Source organism: Lontra canadensis, unplaced genomic scaffold (assembly GCF_010015895.1).
Source record: "Lontra canadensis isolate GAN:19392208 unplaced genomic scaffold, GSC_riverotter_1.0 scaffold2, whole genome shotgun sequence".
NCBI classification, from domain to species: Eukaryota; Metazoa; Chordata; class Mammalia; order Carnivora; family Mustelidae; genus Lontra; species Lontra canadensis.
In genome coordinates, this window is record NW_022630996.1 from 63,690,960 (window position 1) to 63,707,707 (window position 16,748).

The 16,748-nt window shown below is 37.7% G+C and overlaps 1 protein-coding gene across 7 annotated transcripts in view; it reads right to left on the reverse strand.

The window, feature by feature from the left end:
• AKAP9 (A-kinase anchoring protein 9) overlaps nucleotides 1–16,748 on the reverse strand; it is a 197,840-nt gene that overhangs the window by 154,088 nt on the left and 27,004 nt on the right. For 4 of the 7 annotated variants that reach the window (XM_032875454.1, XM_032875468.1, XM_032875459.1 and 1 more), the window contains exon 1: nucleotides 4,289–4,580. In XM_032875454.1, the coding sequence (XP_032731345.1) occupies nucleotides 4,289–4,336 (48 nt within the window). In that variant the 5' untranslated portion in view covers nucleotides 4,337–4,580. Of the gene's footprint in view, nucleotides 1–4,288; nucleotides 4,581–4,997; nucleotides 5,061–5,146; nucleotides 5,166–16,748 lie in introns of those variants that run through there. The other 3 variants (XM_032875435.1, XM_032875432.1, XM_032875423.1) reach the window with 3 other exon arrangements.

The following is a 16,748-nucleotide window of genomic DNA, read 5'->3' on the forward strand; positions in this document are numbered from 1 at the left end:
GACTATTCTGCCCATACTTTCCTCCATATTATCCCTCTCGAGGATATTAAAAACCAAGCCTGAATAAATGATGATGGGAAAAAAAAGATGATGAAGGTATCAATACAGGATACTCCTGTATCCATTCTGAAGCTAAGTAAGCTTGTGACATATAAGAATAAAAAACTAGAAAGTTTTGGGGTGCCTGGCTGGCTCAGTGGCAGAGCATGCAACTCCTGTTGCACTCCTCTGTTATAGTATGTATTGTCCAAAGTAAAGGATATTTTGTAGGACTGCTTCATGCATTACCTTTAGGAAAGATAATTCTGGGGGCAAGCAATACAAAGTCTGAATTAAATGAAATGTCTAAAAAGCCCCATGCAGAGCTCAAAAACAAACAAAAAACTAGAAAGTTTTAAAGAAACAAGGATGAAGAGCAATTTTCTTAGTGGTAGAGCAATGTATCTGAAATATGCAAAGAACAATTTTGCACCACAAGTAACTCTGTCTATCAGAATGTAAACAGTAATTGAAAAGTCCAGCTATCAATAAGGTAACACAGCTTGCACCAAGCTCTGTCCCTTTTTGCATATGACTGGTACTATTTTTCAAACTGAAAATGCTCACTAAACAAATAAAAATCATATAATTACTACTCACTGAACACACGAGGCAAATTTTTAAATAATTATTCAACAAATAATACCAGTTATGCTGAATAGCTGGTGCAAAACATTGATTTACTGAATTCTGCTACATGAACAGAATGTTAAGTATACCCAATGTGAATGTATAGGAGTAGTAACATTAATTAATAATACTAAGTACCCAACTGTCACCTAATTTTGTTCACTAATATTATAATACTTTCTCTATATAACAGCATAAATAATTTCACTTGGAAAAAATGAAGTCATTCAAAGTAGCTTAACACAAAGACACCCTATGTAGCGTCATCCCCATCAGCACCTTGTAAATGGGGTTAGCCCAGCTCTGAAAATATTTACTTAATAATGCAGTAATGTCTCACATCTCCATGGGCCAGGGTTCTTGCTACATTAACACCGAGGAAGTACTTAACAGCAACCAAAAAAACAACAAGTAGAAAAACTGAACTATCATAAAGCCCACTCACTGGTCTCCATTAGCTCTGATTTTTATAAACCAGTCTATCAAATGGACTGAGTTTTCTAGTCACAGCAAATCTAAAACAGCAAATTGGGAAAAGAGACAGATGAAATGGAGCAAGGCAAGACAAGTATGACCATGGCAATGAGAACAGACAGCAAGGAAAAAAGAACTACAAAACAGAAAGGAAGTCTGTGCAAGTCTAATAGTGGCTCCCCCAACTATGTAATGCAAGCAGCACTGGAATAAGAATGACAGTTGCAGGACTACACCAAAGTGACGGCCCTTAGGAAACCTACCTTTTCTGTGTCTCATTTTTTAATTCTCTTTAATAACCATACGGTATAACAAGTTCTTCATCATACTGTATTTGATAACATTTTATTGTATTTAAAAATGATTTTTAAACATTTTTTACTGATCCTAAAAGAAATATTATAGAGAATTTGGAAAATACTGAAAGTGTAAAAAAAAATTAAAATTGCCAATAACCCACCACCCAGAGATAGCCATCATTTACATCTTAGTGCATTTTTTTCAGGCATCTTCATATATAAGTATGTATATATATTTTATATGATAACATTTTTATTAAGCTGGCATTATTTGTGGACATTTTCCCAACTCAAAAAGTCTTTATAGCATTATTTTAATGGCTACATTACCAGAATTTATTCTATCATTGCAGATTGTGGTTGTTATTTATAAAGCATACTATACTGCATACACACCATAAAAAATAATCATTTATAAAATCTAGATACAAAAAAGAAATTTTTGAATGATCAGCTTACCGAACACCAAGAAAAAAATTTTAAAAGTTATGGTTCATAAAACCAAGTTCAATGAACAAATAAGACATTCAGAAAGCCAAGTTTCTAAATAAGTTTTGGAATTGATCAGTTTAAGTGATTTCTGATGCCAGCAATAACAGACTTCCAATTACGGGGTAGGCACCATGATTGGCTGCATTAATATCAAGAGCCTTCTTTGTAAAGCAGTCTCAAAAACAAGGTAGCAGCATTTAACGCACTTTTACAAATGAAAAAATTCACCCCAAATCCCACTGTACCTCCTCTCTCATTGTACTTATTACCCAGTGTCTGTCTCTTCCACTGAACTGTGAACAACCTGACAACAGAGACCGACATCCCCTCTAAATTTCCAACTGTTGGTATAAAACAGTTCAGTAAAGGTTTGCTGAATGACTTTACAATACAAAAATTTTAAGTCTTAATCTAAAAGCATACAAGTTTAAACAAATGGAATAATGTATACACTAATTTTGATGATTCTGTTTCATTCTATTCCCATATTCCTATTGGTCTTCAAAATCTTAATGGCTGCATAATATTCCATGGCACTTACATGATATGGTTTAGAAAACAATTATTCTAATACTCTCTTTGAATGCTGTTTCCAGTGTTTTTAGATTGTACAGCTGATGTTCCAGCAAACATATCCTGCCTTATAAATCTGACAGATTTATTTCTGACTAGAAAAATTGGGCTCAACTCTAGAAGACAATAATCTTCTACAATAAAAGTGAATATTAAAGAAAAAGATTTTCACCCCATAGGCAGAGTTGAAGGACAGGCAAGAACACACATACACACAAAGAAACCAGAATTTTTTTTGGCCAAATCAATTTAAATAAATCCTCTGTTACAATATGTATCGTCCAAAGTAAAGGATATTTTGTAGGACTGCTTCATGCATTACCTTTAGGAAAGACACTTCTGGGGGCAGGCAACACAAAGTCTGAATTAACAAAATGTCTAACTAGAACATCAATGCTTTCCAAAGGAGGCACACACTTTACCTCCACTTTCTTGGATTCAGAGACTGCTGAGAAGCTCAGGCTGCAGAAATGTAAGCAACTTTGTGCTTCTGAAGATGTACTGGTTCCCTTTCACCATTTACAGATTTTAAAGTAATAATCTACCAGGTAACATAAAAGCACTCAAGCTCTGATCTTAGATAGAAGGAACTTAGGGGAAAGCCAACCCTATTTCAGAAATGTGAAGCTAGTGTACATGCACACTCATCTAAGAAACTTGTGTTGAGCATCTTCCAAGGCATCTCTGCAGTATGGCCCCTCGAGTATTACTAAAATCATGGAGCCAGCCTCCTTTATTCGTTTTATTTGAAGGGAGGAAAGGAGAGGAAGAAAGAACAGTTAACTATATTATAATTTAATTGTGGTCCAAGTATGATTGCTAACAATAATCTTTAATAGGACAGAATATAATCTATAAAAGGTAACGTCGTCATAACGGAGGAAGGGGGCCTTTGAGAACAGCCAGAAAATATGCTCGAATATGTGATTTTTAAAAGAAATGCGCTATTTAATTCACACCTTGTCTCCATCAATTTTTTCACGACGCCCAGTGAGTAATATCTGTTTATAGTCTTGTATTGTTCGCTTTACAGGTTTTCTCTTTCACGCAGACATAGAATAGTGACTCCCTGAGACACACATAACAATTCAATTATTTGAAGCAGGGATTCTATAGGTTGCTTAGAATATGGTACCTTTCGTCCCCCGCTGTTCCATTCACAGACTGCACTAACATTCCATACAATACAAAAGAGCATGCCACGACAAAGACCTCCAAACACAAACATATAAAGCTATGCTTCTAAAAACGCCCCCAACGCGAACTTCACAGCTGGCACTTGTGGAACACTCAAGCCACCACTAAGGCAGCTGTCACAGGCCAATCACACACCCAGAAGTGCCAGCGTGCCACCAAAAAAAGCTAAGCTGATGATCGGCGTACAAATCCCCCACTAAATAAAGAAAAGCCCTAAATCCCCACCCTGAAAAGCACAATGCCGGCACTACCCAGGAAACTCCCTAAAACAGTGAAAGGCTGGAGATTTAGAAGCAATGAACACCAGCTTATAGCTATACAGTAAAGAAAGGGTTTTATTTGAGCATTCACAAGAAAGAAGCCACACCAGCCAATCATCACGGAAGTATCATCTGCTAGGTAGTAACACCAGGCTTTTTCAATTGGAAAAAAGAGAGAGGGCAAGCGTAAAATTCAGGACCCTGAAGCACCTCGCTCCCGGGTAGCGAACCAGGGCTGCTGCGACCGCCGCTTGCCAGGCCCTCTCCCACCCCTTTCCAGCCACCGCCGCCCACCGCGGGCCCTAGAGCCTCCGGCTCTCTTACCTTCGCTTTGCCGGCCTCCAGTTTCTTCTGTCTCTCCTCGTCCTCCATGGCCTCTGAAGGGAAAGCTGAGGGAAGACAGGGAGAGGGTCGGGGGTAAAAAGGGAAGGTCGATTCCGACAGAGGTGGGACCGCAAGATCCGCCGCCTAGGGAGCAGGGCCGGGCCTGGCGCTCCCCCCGCCCGGCGTGGAACCAGTCTCCGCGCTCACTGGCTGACCGTCCTCAGCCGCACAGGGAACGCCGTCACCGCCGCCGCCATCTTCGTCTCCACGTAAACACACGGCAAGGCGGGAGTGGGAAGGGGGGGCACGTCGGTCCGCGCAGCCGCCGCGAGCCCTGCCGCGCCGGGCAGGTGCGCCCGCGGCCCCGCCCCGCGTGCCGCCCCGCCCCCGCTGGGCTCGCGTGTCTTTGCGGGGGTACCCGGCCCGGGAGCCCCGCTCAGTCTCCGGCTCCCACAGGCGAAAAACCCGCGAGGGTGAGCGTCCTTCCTCGGGGACGCACGCTCCCCAGGTGGCGGTCTGGCTGAGAAGCTGGGAGAGAGGGGGTGTGCCAGGGGCGCCGGCAGGATTCCACCCACCGAGCTAGGGACTCGCTTTTAAAACCCTGAGATTTTTCAAGTTACAAAAATAATATATATTTAACGGCGAACTTGGTGACCGATGAAGAGCCCAAAGGAAAAGACTGGGGTGGGGCGGAGAGGAAAAGACCCACTGGACGTTAGTTTTTGGATCTAGATGGATTCCTCCTGTCGAAGAATTGGGAAATCAGCCAGCAGTTCTCATTACTTTTTTAGCTCAAAGTCCCTCCCTTTTCCCCCACACCGGCCCGCCCAATCTCCGATTCAATCCTTCAAGGCCCACCTCACACGCCGCCCAAAGGGCTTTTCTGATCTCTTTGTTCCCTCCACCGCAGTTAGGAGTATCCAGTCACAACGTACTCCCTCCCCTTCCACTCCTCCTTCGATCTCCCTCTTAACAATGACGTCCTAAAAAGAACGTAGGCTTTGGAACCTGGGTTGGGGAGAACACTCTTTCTAGCTTGAATGACCTTGAACAAGTTACCTATCCTCCCTCAGTTTACCTGAAGTTTTGGAAGGGTTGTTAATATATGTGAGTCAATATATGTGACTGCCTCTGACATACTAAAATGTCCTTAATTAATGGTAGTTTTCTTCCACTCCTCGTATTTCCTTTATGTACTCTGCATGATATTTTACTAATTTATGCACCACTTTTTAGTCCACCTCATACTCTAGATTCCTTCATGGCAGAGGCTGTCTTGCTTATCTTGACATTACTAAAATGACTAGCATAGTGTTTTGCACCCCATAACACTTGTTAGATTGAATTGAGCCACTTTAATAATTTTCATCTCTTCCCTCAATACTTTTTTTCTCCCCACCCTCTTACTCTCAAATCCATTTCTGTGGTAAGCTACACATGTTAATGTCTCAGGTTGATTACTCAGGCTGATCATGTTTCTCTGTTTTGAGCTAGGTTGGATTCAAACTAGCAGGTGTGAACTAAAATAAGCTATGAGTTCAATCATAGAAGTGGTGCTAGTGAAAATAGGGTTGAAAAATGAAAAGACCAAAGATCTAAAGTCTACCACTACCTGAAGACTAGGTTTAAAGACCTCTCATTTATAAATTCTTAGATTTTAAAAAAGACTTTTTAGTCTCAAACTGTACAATGCATACATATTTGTGCCAGTTGTAACACTCAAGTATATACTGACCTTTTAACCTGAATTCGGCAATAGGTAAGATTAGACATTTTATCATAGGAATAAAAGAATTGAGCCAGTAAAAGGAGAAGTGATTTATTTAGTCACCCACATAGCTAAAGAGTCAAACTAGGACTACAATCATGTGTTATAATATTGCCGTGATTTAAATACTGCCTGGATTAAGGGATTGTGTTTCTAGATTCTGATTGCCAAAAGGAGGAAGCCCTAAATTATCTGACAAGATGTTTGTTAATAGATACTGCTTTCTCAATGACAAAAGAAGTCAGCTGTTCCACTATGTACTAAAAATGTCCAAAAACCTTCTAAAGCAACAAGATTATTTCAAACTTTCCCTTCACTAAGACAGACCAATCATATACACCTGTTTTATATATAATAGACGCTCAGTAGATGTTGAAAGTTAATTGTGTGTTGACTTCTGTTAGAAGGGCGTGTGGCACTTGTGCTCTGATACTTCCTTATGGCACCTATTCATGTCATGTCATGTCATGTCATGTAATGTCATGTCATTCATTCATTCATTCATTCCCTGAAAAGATGTTTGAGCAAAGACTTGAAAGAGATGAGAGAATGAGCCATGGGGATAAGTGAGGTTATGGCAAGTCTAAAGGCCCTGAAGCTAAAATGTGACTGTCATGTAAAAGAAAAAGCAGGATGTAAAGGCGGCTAGAGTATAGTGAGGAAGGAGAATAGTGAGAGGAAGTATCGAGGTAACAGGAGGCCAGATCCTATAGAGTTCTGAAGGTCATTAGAAGGACTTTGGCTTTTACTCTCAGTGAGACAGGGAGCCATTGGAGAACATTGAGTAGATAAGTGACATGATCTGGCTTATGTTGTTAAAGGATATCTACTGCTATGAGGATAGCCTGTGGGGTATCAGTCTGGATGCTGTTGCAATAACCCAGACAAGATATAATGGGAGTTCGGACCATGGTAGCAGTAGTAAATCACAGTCTGTATATATCTTGCACATGCAACTAATAATGCCACAGTATTTGTATGAGAAGCTTGAGACAGAGAGGAGTCAAGGTTGTAACCGAGATGGGGAAGAGCTAATTTGAAGGAGACCAAGAGTTCATTTAGTTTTGGACATAAGTTAGTATCCAAGAATTGATATCTCATAGACCCTCATAGCCTGGAGTTCAGGAGACAGGTCCAAGCAAGAAATATAAATTTGAGAATAGCATATAGATGGCATTTTAAGTTAAGGGTTTGGATAAGACCATCTAGGGCCATGCTGTCCAATACAGCAGCAAACTAGCCACATGTGGTTATTGAGTATGTGAAATACAGCTGGTCTGAACTGAGGTATGCTTTAAGTGTAACAGTGAATTTCAAAGACTTAGAATTAAAACAAAAGAACTTAAAATATCTCATTAATATTAATGATGAGTGTCCACAGTAAAAAAAGTACCTTGCATATTTACCACTCCATCTCCTTTAGAAAAAGTCACTCTTTTGGAATTAAAAAAAGTCCCGAAGAGCTTCATAAGTCATAGCCAAGTACAGAAATTGGAAGTTAAGACTGATTCATCAATCACGGATGGAATGACTGTACTGAAGAAAAAATATGTTGATATTTCTATAAAAACCAAGATCCAGAAGCCAAGCAAGGCTATGTGAGAGATTTTCCAAAAGTGCTGATTTTCTGTCAGTAAAAATTCTTAAACTTAGAGCAAAAATAAAATGTTTCCTGAAGAAAAAAAATAATAATTTTATACCTCATATTAATATAAAATATATTTTATACTGATACGTTGAAATGCTAATATTAGAGGTATACTGGGTTAAATAATATATATATTTATTTCACCAGTTTCTTTTTACTTTTTTTGTTAATGTACCTACTAGAAAATTTCAAATTACATATGTGGTTTGCATTTGTGGCTCACATTATTTTCCTATCGAAACTTGCTGCCCTGGGGAGCAAGTTTAGATGAAGATGTGGTTCAATGACTCAGTCTCAGAGACTCCACCTCTAAGAGGGAAGGGGAAAGGCCTCAGCAAATGAGACTGCAAATTCCTTGCAGTGGATAGTGCAGGGAATGAAAATTTTCCTCTACTCTTCAAAGGTTCTTCTGGATGGCCTAAGAATTAAATTGACATAAACAGATTAATGGGTGAGAATTGCACTTAATTTTGCATCTACAGGAGCCCCACATACATGAGAGATTCAAAGACAGAAAGGTAAAATGAGGTACATACGCTATCCTGAGCGAAGGAATGAGATGCGGCCTAGGGCATCAAAGGGGAGGAGAGCAATTTATAAGTAAAAAAGTTGTTTAGTAATCAGATATTTTCCCTGCCATACAGATAAGTCATTCAGGTAACATTTACATCTTGTAATGACTCAAATTCTAGGAAAGACCCCCAATTTAGACTTTCCCAGGTAGTTAAGGGAGGGGCAAAATTTCTCTTAAGCCTGTAGGGTTTTGATTGCCTTCACAGGGAGGAACTGTGGCAAGTGCTGCTAATAAGTGAAGTAAAGTAAGACCTGAGAAATGGCCGCTGCATTTAGAAAGGTGGGTAACGAGGTTTCTATAGAAGTTTTGGATCAATCATTAACTCTTTCCTGCTGAGTGCAAACTCTGCTTCAGTATCCTTCTCAACAAAGACCCTTTGGAAGTCACTTCCAGTGGACCAGAATTGAAAAGGAAAATCTGTCATTCCTGATTGGAATTACATTCTAGCGATTCTCCTGCATAACATCTGTACAACTCATAATTTAGCTACACTGCTTTTAGTGTTTACTTAATAGTAAGAATACTGCACTACACCTGTTTCCCAAAAGGAATTAAAGATTTCTGAAGGTACTTTTTCTATTTTCCATTTAAATACATATCTTCCTCCACCTATGATGGGTTACGTTCCAATAAATCCACATAAATGAAAACGCATTTGATACATCTAACCTACCAAAAGTAATAGCTCAGCCTAGCCTACCTTACACTTGCTCAGAACACTTCTATTAGCCTACAGCTGGGCGAAATGATCTAATTTAAAGTCTATTTTATAATAAAATGTTGACTATCCCATGTAGTTTATTGAAAATGACACTGAAGTGAAAATTTATTGAATAATGTATTGAAATACTGTACTGAAAGAATGGTTGTAAGGGTACAAAATAGCTTTGAGTGCATGGGTTTTTTACCCTCATAATAGAACGGCTGACTAGGACCTGTGGCTTGCTGCTGCTGCCCAGCATCATGAGAAAGTCTCCTACTGCATATCACTAAAGCAAGTAAAGATCCAAATCCTAAATTCAAAGAACAGTTTCTTCTGAATGCATATCACTTTCACATCATTGTAAAGTCAAAAATTGTACGTTGAACCATCTTAAATTGGGGATTGTTTGTAGTGCTAGTTCATATTGGCAAGATAGCAAACTAGTATATGAGGAGTACCTATTGTGAAGAGCAAACAAGAGACTGCTCTAACTATAGTGAAACCATATTTTGAGAAGCTTTCTCCATTCTTCCCCACAGTATAGCCATGCCTCATTTTATTGATCTTCACAGACATTACGTGTTTTGCCAATTATTTAAAGGTTTCTGGTAACCCTATGCCAAGCAAGTCTATCAGTGCCATTTTTCCAACAGCAATTGCTCACTTGTGTCTTATTTTGGTAATTCTTGCAATATTTCAAATTTTTCGTTAATAGTTGTTATGATGATCTATGATCAGCAATTATGAAATGCCAAAAGCTCAGATGATGGGTAGCATTTTTTAGCAAAAAGGTATTTTTAAATTACGTATGTACATTGTTTTTTAAGACATAATTAAGACATAATTCTATTGCACACTTAGGAGACTACAGCAAACACAACTTTTATATACACTGAGAAGCCAAAATATATATTTGACTTGCTTTATTCTGATACTCCCTTTATGATGGTGGTCTGGAACTGAATGGCAGTATCTTCAAGGTATGCTTGTCTTTTGTGACTGCCATTTCCATGTTAATTGATCCTTCACAAATTGGTCAGATAAGACCTAGCAGTTACTTCATTTTAGTAGCCAATATAGGTCAAAACCTGACCTATGACCTCACAAAAGCTGCAGCAGCAACTGAGGCAATTCTTTAAATTCTGTGTTTAAAAAAAAAAAAAAAGATGGTTCTCTCTGAAATTGTTTGGAAGTAAATATAACTCCTAAATTCAGGAGAAGGGACATTACAGTTTGTCTTTAGCCTTTTCTCTAATAGATTAAATAATTTTTCTTTAGCTCTTTCTTATATGGTCTATTTAAAATATATTTAATCACCTTAGTTGCCATTCACTGGATCTTAACCAAATTCTAATAACTCACTTAAGTTAACCAAGTAATTTTCATTAAATGTTTAAACTATGTGTTTCACCATAGCAGAGTTATTTTGCATTTTCCTGTGTGCTTAACTCCTATTTGTATGTCACACCTATTTTAATGACAATACTACATGATTGATTTATTAACCTCATTTTCATTTTTTTTTAAGATTTTATTTATTTATTTGACAGAGAACACAAGTAAGCAGAGAGGCAGGCAGAGAGAGAGGGAGAGAGTAGGAAGCAGGTTCCCCACTGAGCAGAGAGCCTGATGCAGGGCTTGATCCCAGGACCCTGAGATCATGACCTGAGCGGAAGGCAGAGGCTTTAACCCACTGAGCCACCCAGGCGCCCCCCTCATTTTCATTTAAATGCAGACACATTTTTCTCTTATAATTCTGGTTTTGTTTTAATATGTGGCTTTCTGGAGTTTTTGCCTGAATCAAGTATCAATATGCAATTCAATTGTGTCCTTGTCCACAAATCTTTAAAATGTACATAGACTTTTAAAATTTTAATACAGTTCTTTAAGGCACCTCACCGGCTGATGAATTCTGTATTTTGTTATGCAAGCCATTTAAAAATGACTCAGATTTAAAATGAGTCAGGTTCTCTTAAATATCTCATCAATGACTCTTTCCAAACAGGTATCTGTCTTTCTCATTTTTCAAAAGTGTTCATTGTGAAACTAAATACGGAGGATTTTACTGATTGATTCCTTCAATTTTTCCAAGGCTAGGATAAAACACTGAGAATGCAGATAGAAGATCGTATAATAATAAACAGTGTTATCTTCTTCTAACCTGGACCAAAATTATTCAGTCAAAAGTTTCATCTCCAATTTTTCTGCTAAACCAGATAGTAATTATCTACCTCATTGTTTCACTGTTTTGTCCAGCTTCACAGCTTTGCTTCTTCCCTAATTAGAAGACATGACCAACTACCATTTCCACTATACAGTTCTCACCATCACTTGCCATTCAAATTGCTTAAAACAATATTTAAGACCCCCCCCCAATAGCAACATTTCCAAACTTCTCTATTTCAGTTAATGACCCTCTTCTGGTTTCCTCAACTTAAAATTTTGGAGACATCTTGTATTCTTCTCTACCTCATCTGTCATATCTATTAGAAACATGTCCCTTTGTGCTTTCTTTCCCACTGTCTTTTAATTTCCTCTAAGTTTTTCCTTTTCCACGATAGACTAAACCCTGATTATCCATATTTTGAAAACTTCAGAAGACTAAGATGGTACATTGGATTCATTCCTCCCCATTACATACTGTTCCCCATAAAAGTCAGATTAGTTTTCTAAGATGCAACTTTCATGAAGTCATTCCATTATAAAATGACTCCCTACTGCGTGTAAGATGAACTTCAAACTCCTAAATCCATTTATTCAAAGCCTTCCATAACTTGCCCCAATTCTACTATGACCCCTAACTCCAATTCTTCTCCCTCACCAACTCCCCATTCTAGTCAGAAAGGTGTTCAAGGGGCTCCCCATACATTGACTCAGCAGTCACATTTCCTGCCATGCTAGAAACCCATACACAACTTACAGGCTTCATAAGACAAATACTTATGTGACATACAATTTAGCTTATTTTGTGGATAGGTGGCTAGGCCCTTAAATTAAACTGAAGAAAAAGACATTAAATGCTAAAGCCAAAAATGGTTAGTTTTACTTATTAATAGAGATGAAGGATATATAATAAAGAAAATAGGAGGAAGCATAGTGATGTATCTTCCACACTGTATAGAATAAGAAACAAAGGCCTGAGAGGTTAAATAACCTGCCCTACTTTTCATGATTGGGTAGGAAAAGTCCTACCATGTCCTGGCCCCGGAATGATCTAAATGTTAACTCCATTTTGCTAACCTGCTTGTCCAAACAAAACCAGTACATGCTTAAAGAATGTACTAAATAAAATTTAGGACATTTTCACTTAATATTTTAGGTTTCAAAAGATTATTAATGACTCATGAAACTAGTACTTGTTTAAAGTGGTCTAATGAGGGGCGCCTGAATGGCTCAGCTGGTTAAATAGCTGCCTTCAGCTTAGGTCATGATCCCAGGGTCCTGTGATAGAGCCTTGCATTGGGCTCCCTGCTCAGCAGAGAGCCTGCTTCTCCCTCTCCCTCTGCCTGCTGCTCTGCCTACTTGTGCTGCTATCTCTCTGGCAAATAAACAAATAAAATCTTAAAAAAAAATAAAAGTGGCCTAATGAACCTAATGATGTGTTAGAAAAATAGAAGGTGTATCTACCATCAATGGAATTATAAACCAGAAATTCAAAACAGTGCAACTGATTACTAAATAGAATACATACTAATTTCAGATCTTCAAGGATTTTCATATTGCCATGTAAACTATATAAGTTTCCAAAAGAGTTGTATCAAGGGTCCATGTGGTTTTTAGAATCAAGATATATGTAGTTTAAACATGAAAGGAAAGTTTAAATAATTAATCTTCCAGTTTTTCTTTTGTTGCAGCTATGAATCTGTAAAATGCTGTACACCCACTATGCTTATGAGGTCCTTTTTTAGGCACACTGCTCTGAGTTGCTATGGCTTGGATTTGAGTGAAAGCAGCCTGTCTTTCCTGGGCTACTAATGTTTGAACCTCTGTGAAGACTGGGCACAAAGGAGGCTGACCTCCTATGAGTTAGTGGGGCATAAAATTCCAACCAATTTTAGCACTCCATTTTGAATGGAGTCACATTTTCTCCTTCTGTAAAGTAAAATGCCTTGTGAACTAAGAGAATTTAGGCATGATTCCAGTTTTCCATGAGACCTGTCATACCATACTTCCCAGTCTTAGAAGTTCCCGGAGGAACTCTATGACTCAGAAATAATGTCTTGGGCTACCTTATATCCCAGGATATCCATGCACAAAAACTCTATTGCCAAAGATGATCTGAGTATAACTTCTCATTTTTAAGGAACCTAACAAACCTATTAAACTATATGCCATTAAAAATGGACAAAATTTTTTTAAAAGGGCAAAATAACATAAAATATTAGAACTTTCTCTATATTTCCAGAATATATATTTTCACATTGATTTTTTTCTTTAAAAATTATTTATTTATTTATTTATTTATTGGGTGGGGCAGAGGGAGGGAGAGAATCTTAAGCAGCTTCCATGTCCAGCCCAGAGCCCAGTGCAGGACTCGATCTAATAACCCTGAGATCATTGACCTGCAAAATCAAGAGTCAGATCCCTAACCAACTGAGCCACCCAGGCAGGCATCCTTTCACATTAATTTCTATTCCCTCATCATTCATCCAAGAAACAAGGAACAGAACTCACCATTGTGAAGGTATATAATCTTGAATGTGTTCATATACCCTTGTGTATGTGTATGTGTGTGTATGTGTGTATGTGCATAGCAGTCTATAAAACTTTACTAGAGAGTCTCTTGGAATAAGTTACCAGTCAACAATCACCAAAAGCTTCTTTTTCTTTTCTTTTTTTTTTAAAGATTTTATTTTTAAGTAATCTCTATACCCAACATGGGGCTCAAACTCACAACCCCAAGATCAAGAGTCACAAGCTCCACCAACTGAGCCAGCAAGTGCCCCACAAACTTCTTTTTCTAATCTAATGACTAGAATGCCACTTGAAACTCTCTAGCAATGATTTATAAAAACTACCTAAATGCTTAAAAAGAGTTAATGTATTAGAAGGAGTTGAGTCTGACATCAACATTGATAAACTGAGGTATGACTGTATCACTTTTTGAAAAAAAAATCCTAAGTTTCTAATTTAAATACAGAACCTCAAAGTTTATAGATAAAATTGATTTAGAGTTATAAATGTTGCTGATTTTCCTTTATAAGAGCAATTTTAACTTTCATTTTTAAACATTTTTATAGTAGCTTCAAATTTTTTTAGTATTTTGTTAATGTCCAGATTACATTTGCTGATTTTTTGCCCAGTGTGTCACTTAAAGCCACTGTTTCCTTGTTGATTTTCTGCCTAGATGATCTGTCCATTGATATAAGTGGGGAGCTAAAGACCCCTACCAATATTTTATTATTACCAATGAGTTCTTTTATGTTTGTTATTGTTTTATATATTTGAGTGCTCCCATGCTGGGGCATAAATATTTATATTGTTAGATCTTCTTATTGGATAGTCCCCTCTATTTTGATATAGTGGTTTTCGTCACCTCTTGTCACAGGCTTTGGTTTAAAATTGTGTCTTGGGTGCCTGGATGGCTCAGTTAGTTGAATGACTGCCTTTAGCTCAGGTCATGATCCTGGAGTCCTGGGATTGAGTCCCAGGATAGAGTCCCAAGATGGAGTTCTGCATCAGGCTCCCTGCTCAGCAGGGGGTCTGCTTTTCCCTCTGACCTTTGCCCTCTTGTGCTCCCTCTCAAATAGAATCTTTAAAAAAAATTAAAAATAAATAAAATTGTCTGATATAAGCATTGCTATTCCAGCTTTCTTTTGACGTCCACATTTGCTACTTTCTTGACTTTATGCCTTTTACTATAGTGGTTCTCAAACTTTAGTGTGCCTATGAATTATATTGGGTGTTATTGCGCCTATGAATTATATTGAATGTTTACTAGAAATGTAAATTTCTAGGTAAGAAGGTCTGAGACAGACCTAAGGGACCCAGGAATCTGCACATTTAACAGGCAGTGCACTGTGACAGTGACGCAGGTAGTATGAGGACAAGACTAATGCTATATCCTGAATGTCTGCCCTCCCCCTAAATCCCTATGTAGAAATCTTACCCTTGTTGTTATGGTATTAGAAGGTAGAGCATTTTATAGGTGATTAGATCTCCACAGTGGAGCCCTCATGAATGGAGTAGTGCCGTTATAAAACAGATCCTGGAAATTTCCCTCTTTATTTCTTGCCATGTGAGGATACAATGAGAAGTTGGCAGTCTGCAACCCAGAGGAAAGTTCTCACGAGAACCCAGCCATGCTGGCATCCTCATCTCAGACTTCAAACCTTCAAAACTGTGAGAAATAAATTTCTCTTGTTTATAAACCACCCAGTTTATGGTATTCTGTGAGCACAACCCAAACAAACCAAGACAGCTTCTATATATAAATAATGCCAAATATGTAGCAACACAGATATGAAATTACCATTTCTTTTTTACCATTTTAATTGTAGCTATTGCTATAGAATTTAAATTTGGGGAAATGTGCATATGACATAATTTTAATATGGGAAGATCATCTTTAAATAATCTAGGTTTGAAAAATAAATATATTAACAGTTCACAGAAAAAGAAATGTAAATAGTACTTTAAAGTATGGAAGAAGGACCTAGCTCATAAGACAAATGCAAATTAAAACTATATTCAGGGGGTGCCTGGGTGGCTCAGTGGGTTAAAGCCTCTGCCTTCGGCTCAGGTCGTGATCCCAGGGTCCTGGGATCAAGCCCCCTTATCAGGCTCTCTGCTCAGCAGGAAGCCTGCTTCCTCCTCTCCCTCTGCCTGCCTCTCTGCCTACTTGTGATGTTTGTCTGTCAAATAAATAAATAAAATCTTAAAAAAAAAAAAACTATCCTCAGATACCATTTCAAATGTACTAACTTGGTGAAACACATCCTCATCAGTGAAAATCTAATAAAGGTGATGTTCAAAGAATATATTTTATAATTCAAAAGGCATTTATTTTGGCTGTTAGGGGAGATCACCAGCAAACATTTCCATTCCCAACCCTTAAATATAAAAACATGATGATTTAGCATTGGTTATAAAGACTTCAATTAAGCATGTTGCCAATCAATATCTGATTTTCATTTTACTTATAAGGATACTTGTGATCTGAATAGCAGCTCTAAAGAAACCTAATAATAAGAGATATACAACTCATTTGTATGAATGTATTTTTAAGCATGTTATGCTCTATATACTGGTATAAGTAATGATTTCACAAAATTCTTCCTCATTTCTGGTATGTATGTCTGATTAGTTTTGCATTCTTATGGAATAGGGAATAGTGATTTACATATCAATGAAATTCAATCCTGCCTAGACAGACCAATGGAATCAATAATAATAATAATAATAATAATAAAAATGCTTAGATGTGAAGACATGAAATTGGAAATGGATCACATACTCTATTATCACCATTGCTGTACTTTTCATGATTGCTTTTCTTCCAATTACCTTTGTTAATGAAAAACATGTAGTGGTTGTCAATAAATTTGTTGTGATAATTTCTTTCTATATATTTTAATTCAACTTATTGTAGCAATCATATAGGAGCCCCTAGGAACTAGAGATGAGAAAGTAGTGAAAACAACAAATCTACAGAGCCTATATACAGTTTTGACTCCCTCTCTTTAATTTCATGTTTTATCTTTGATAATTTATGGAAGTTGTATCTGCATAATACAACCTAAATGAGAATTAATGCAATAATCCAGA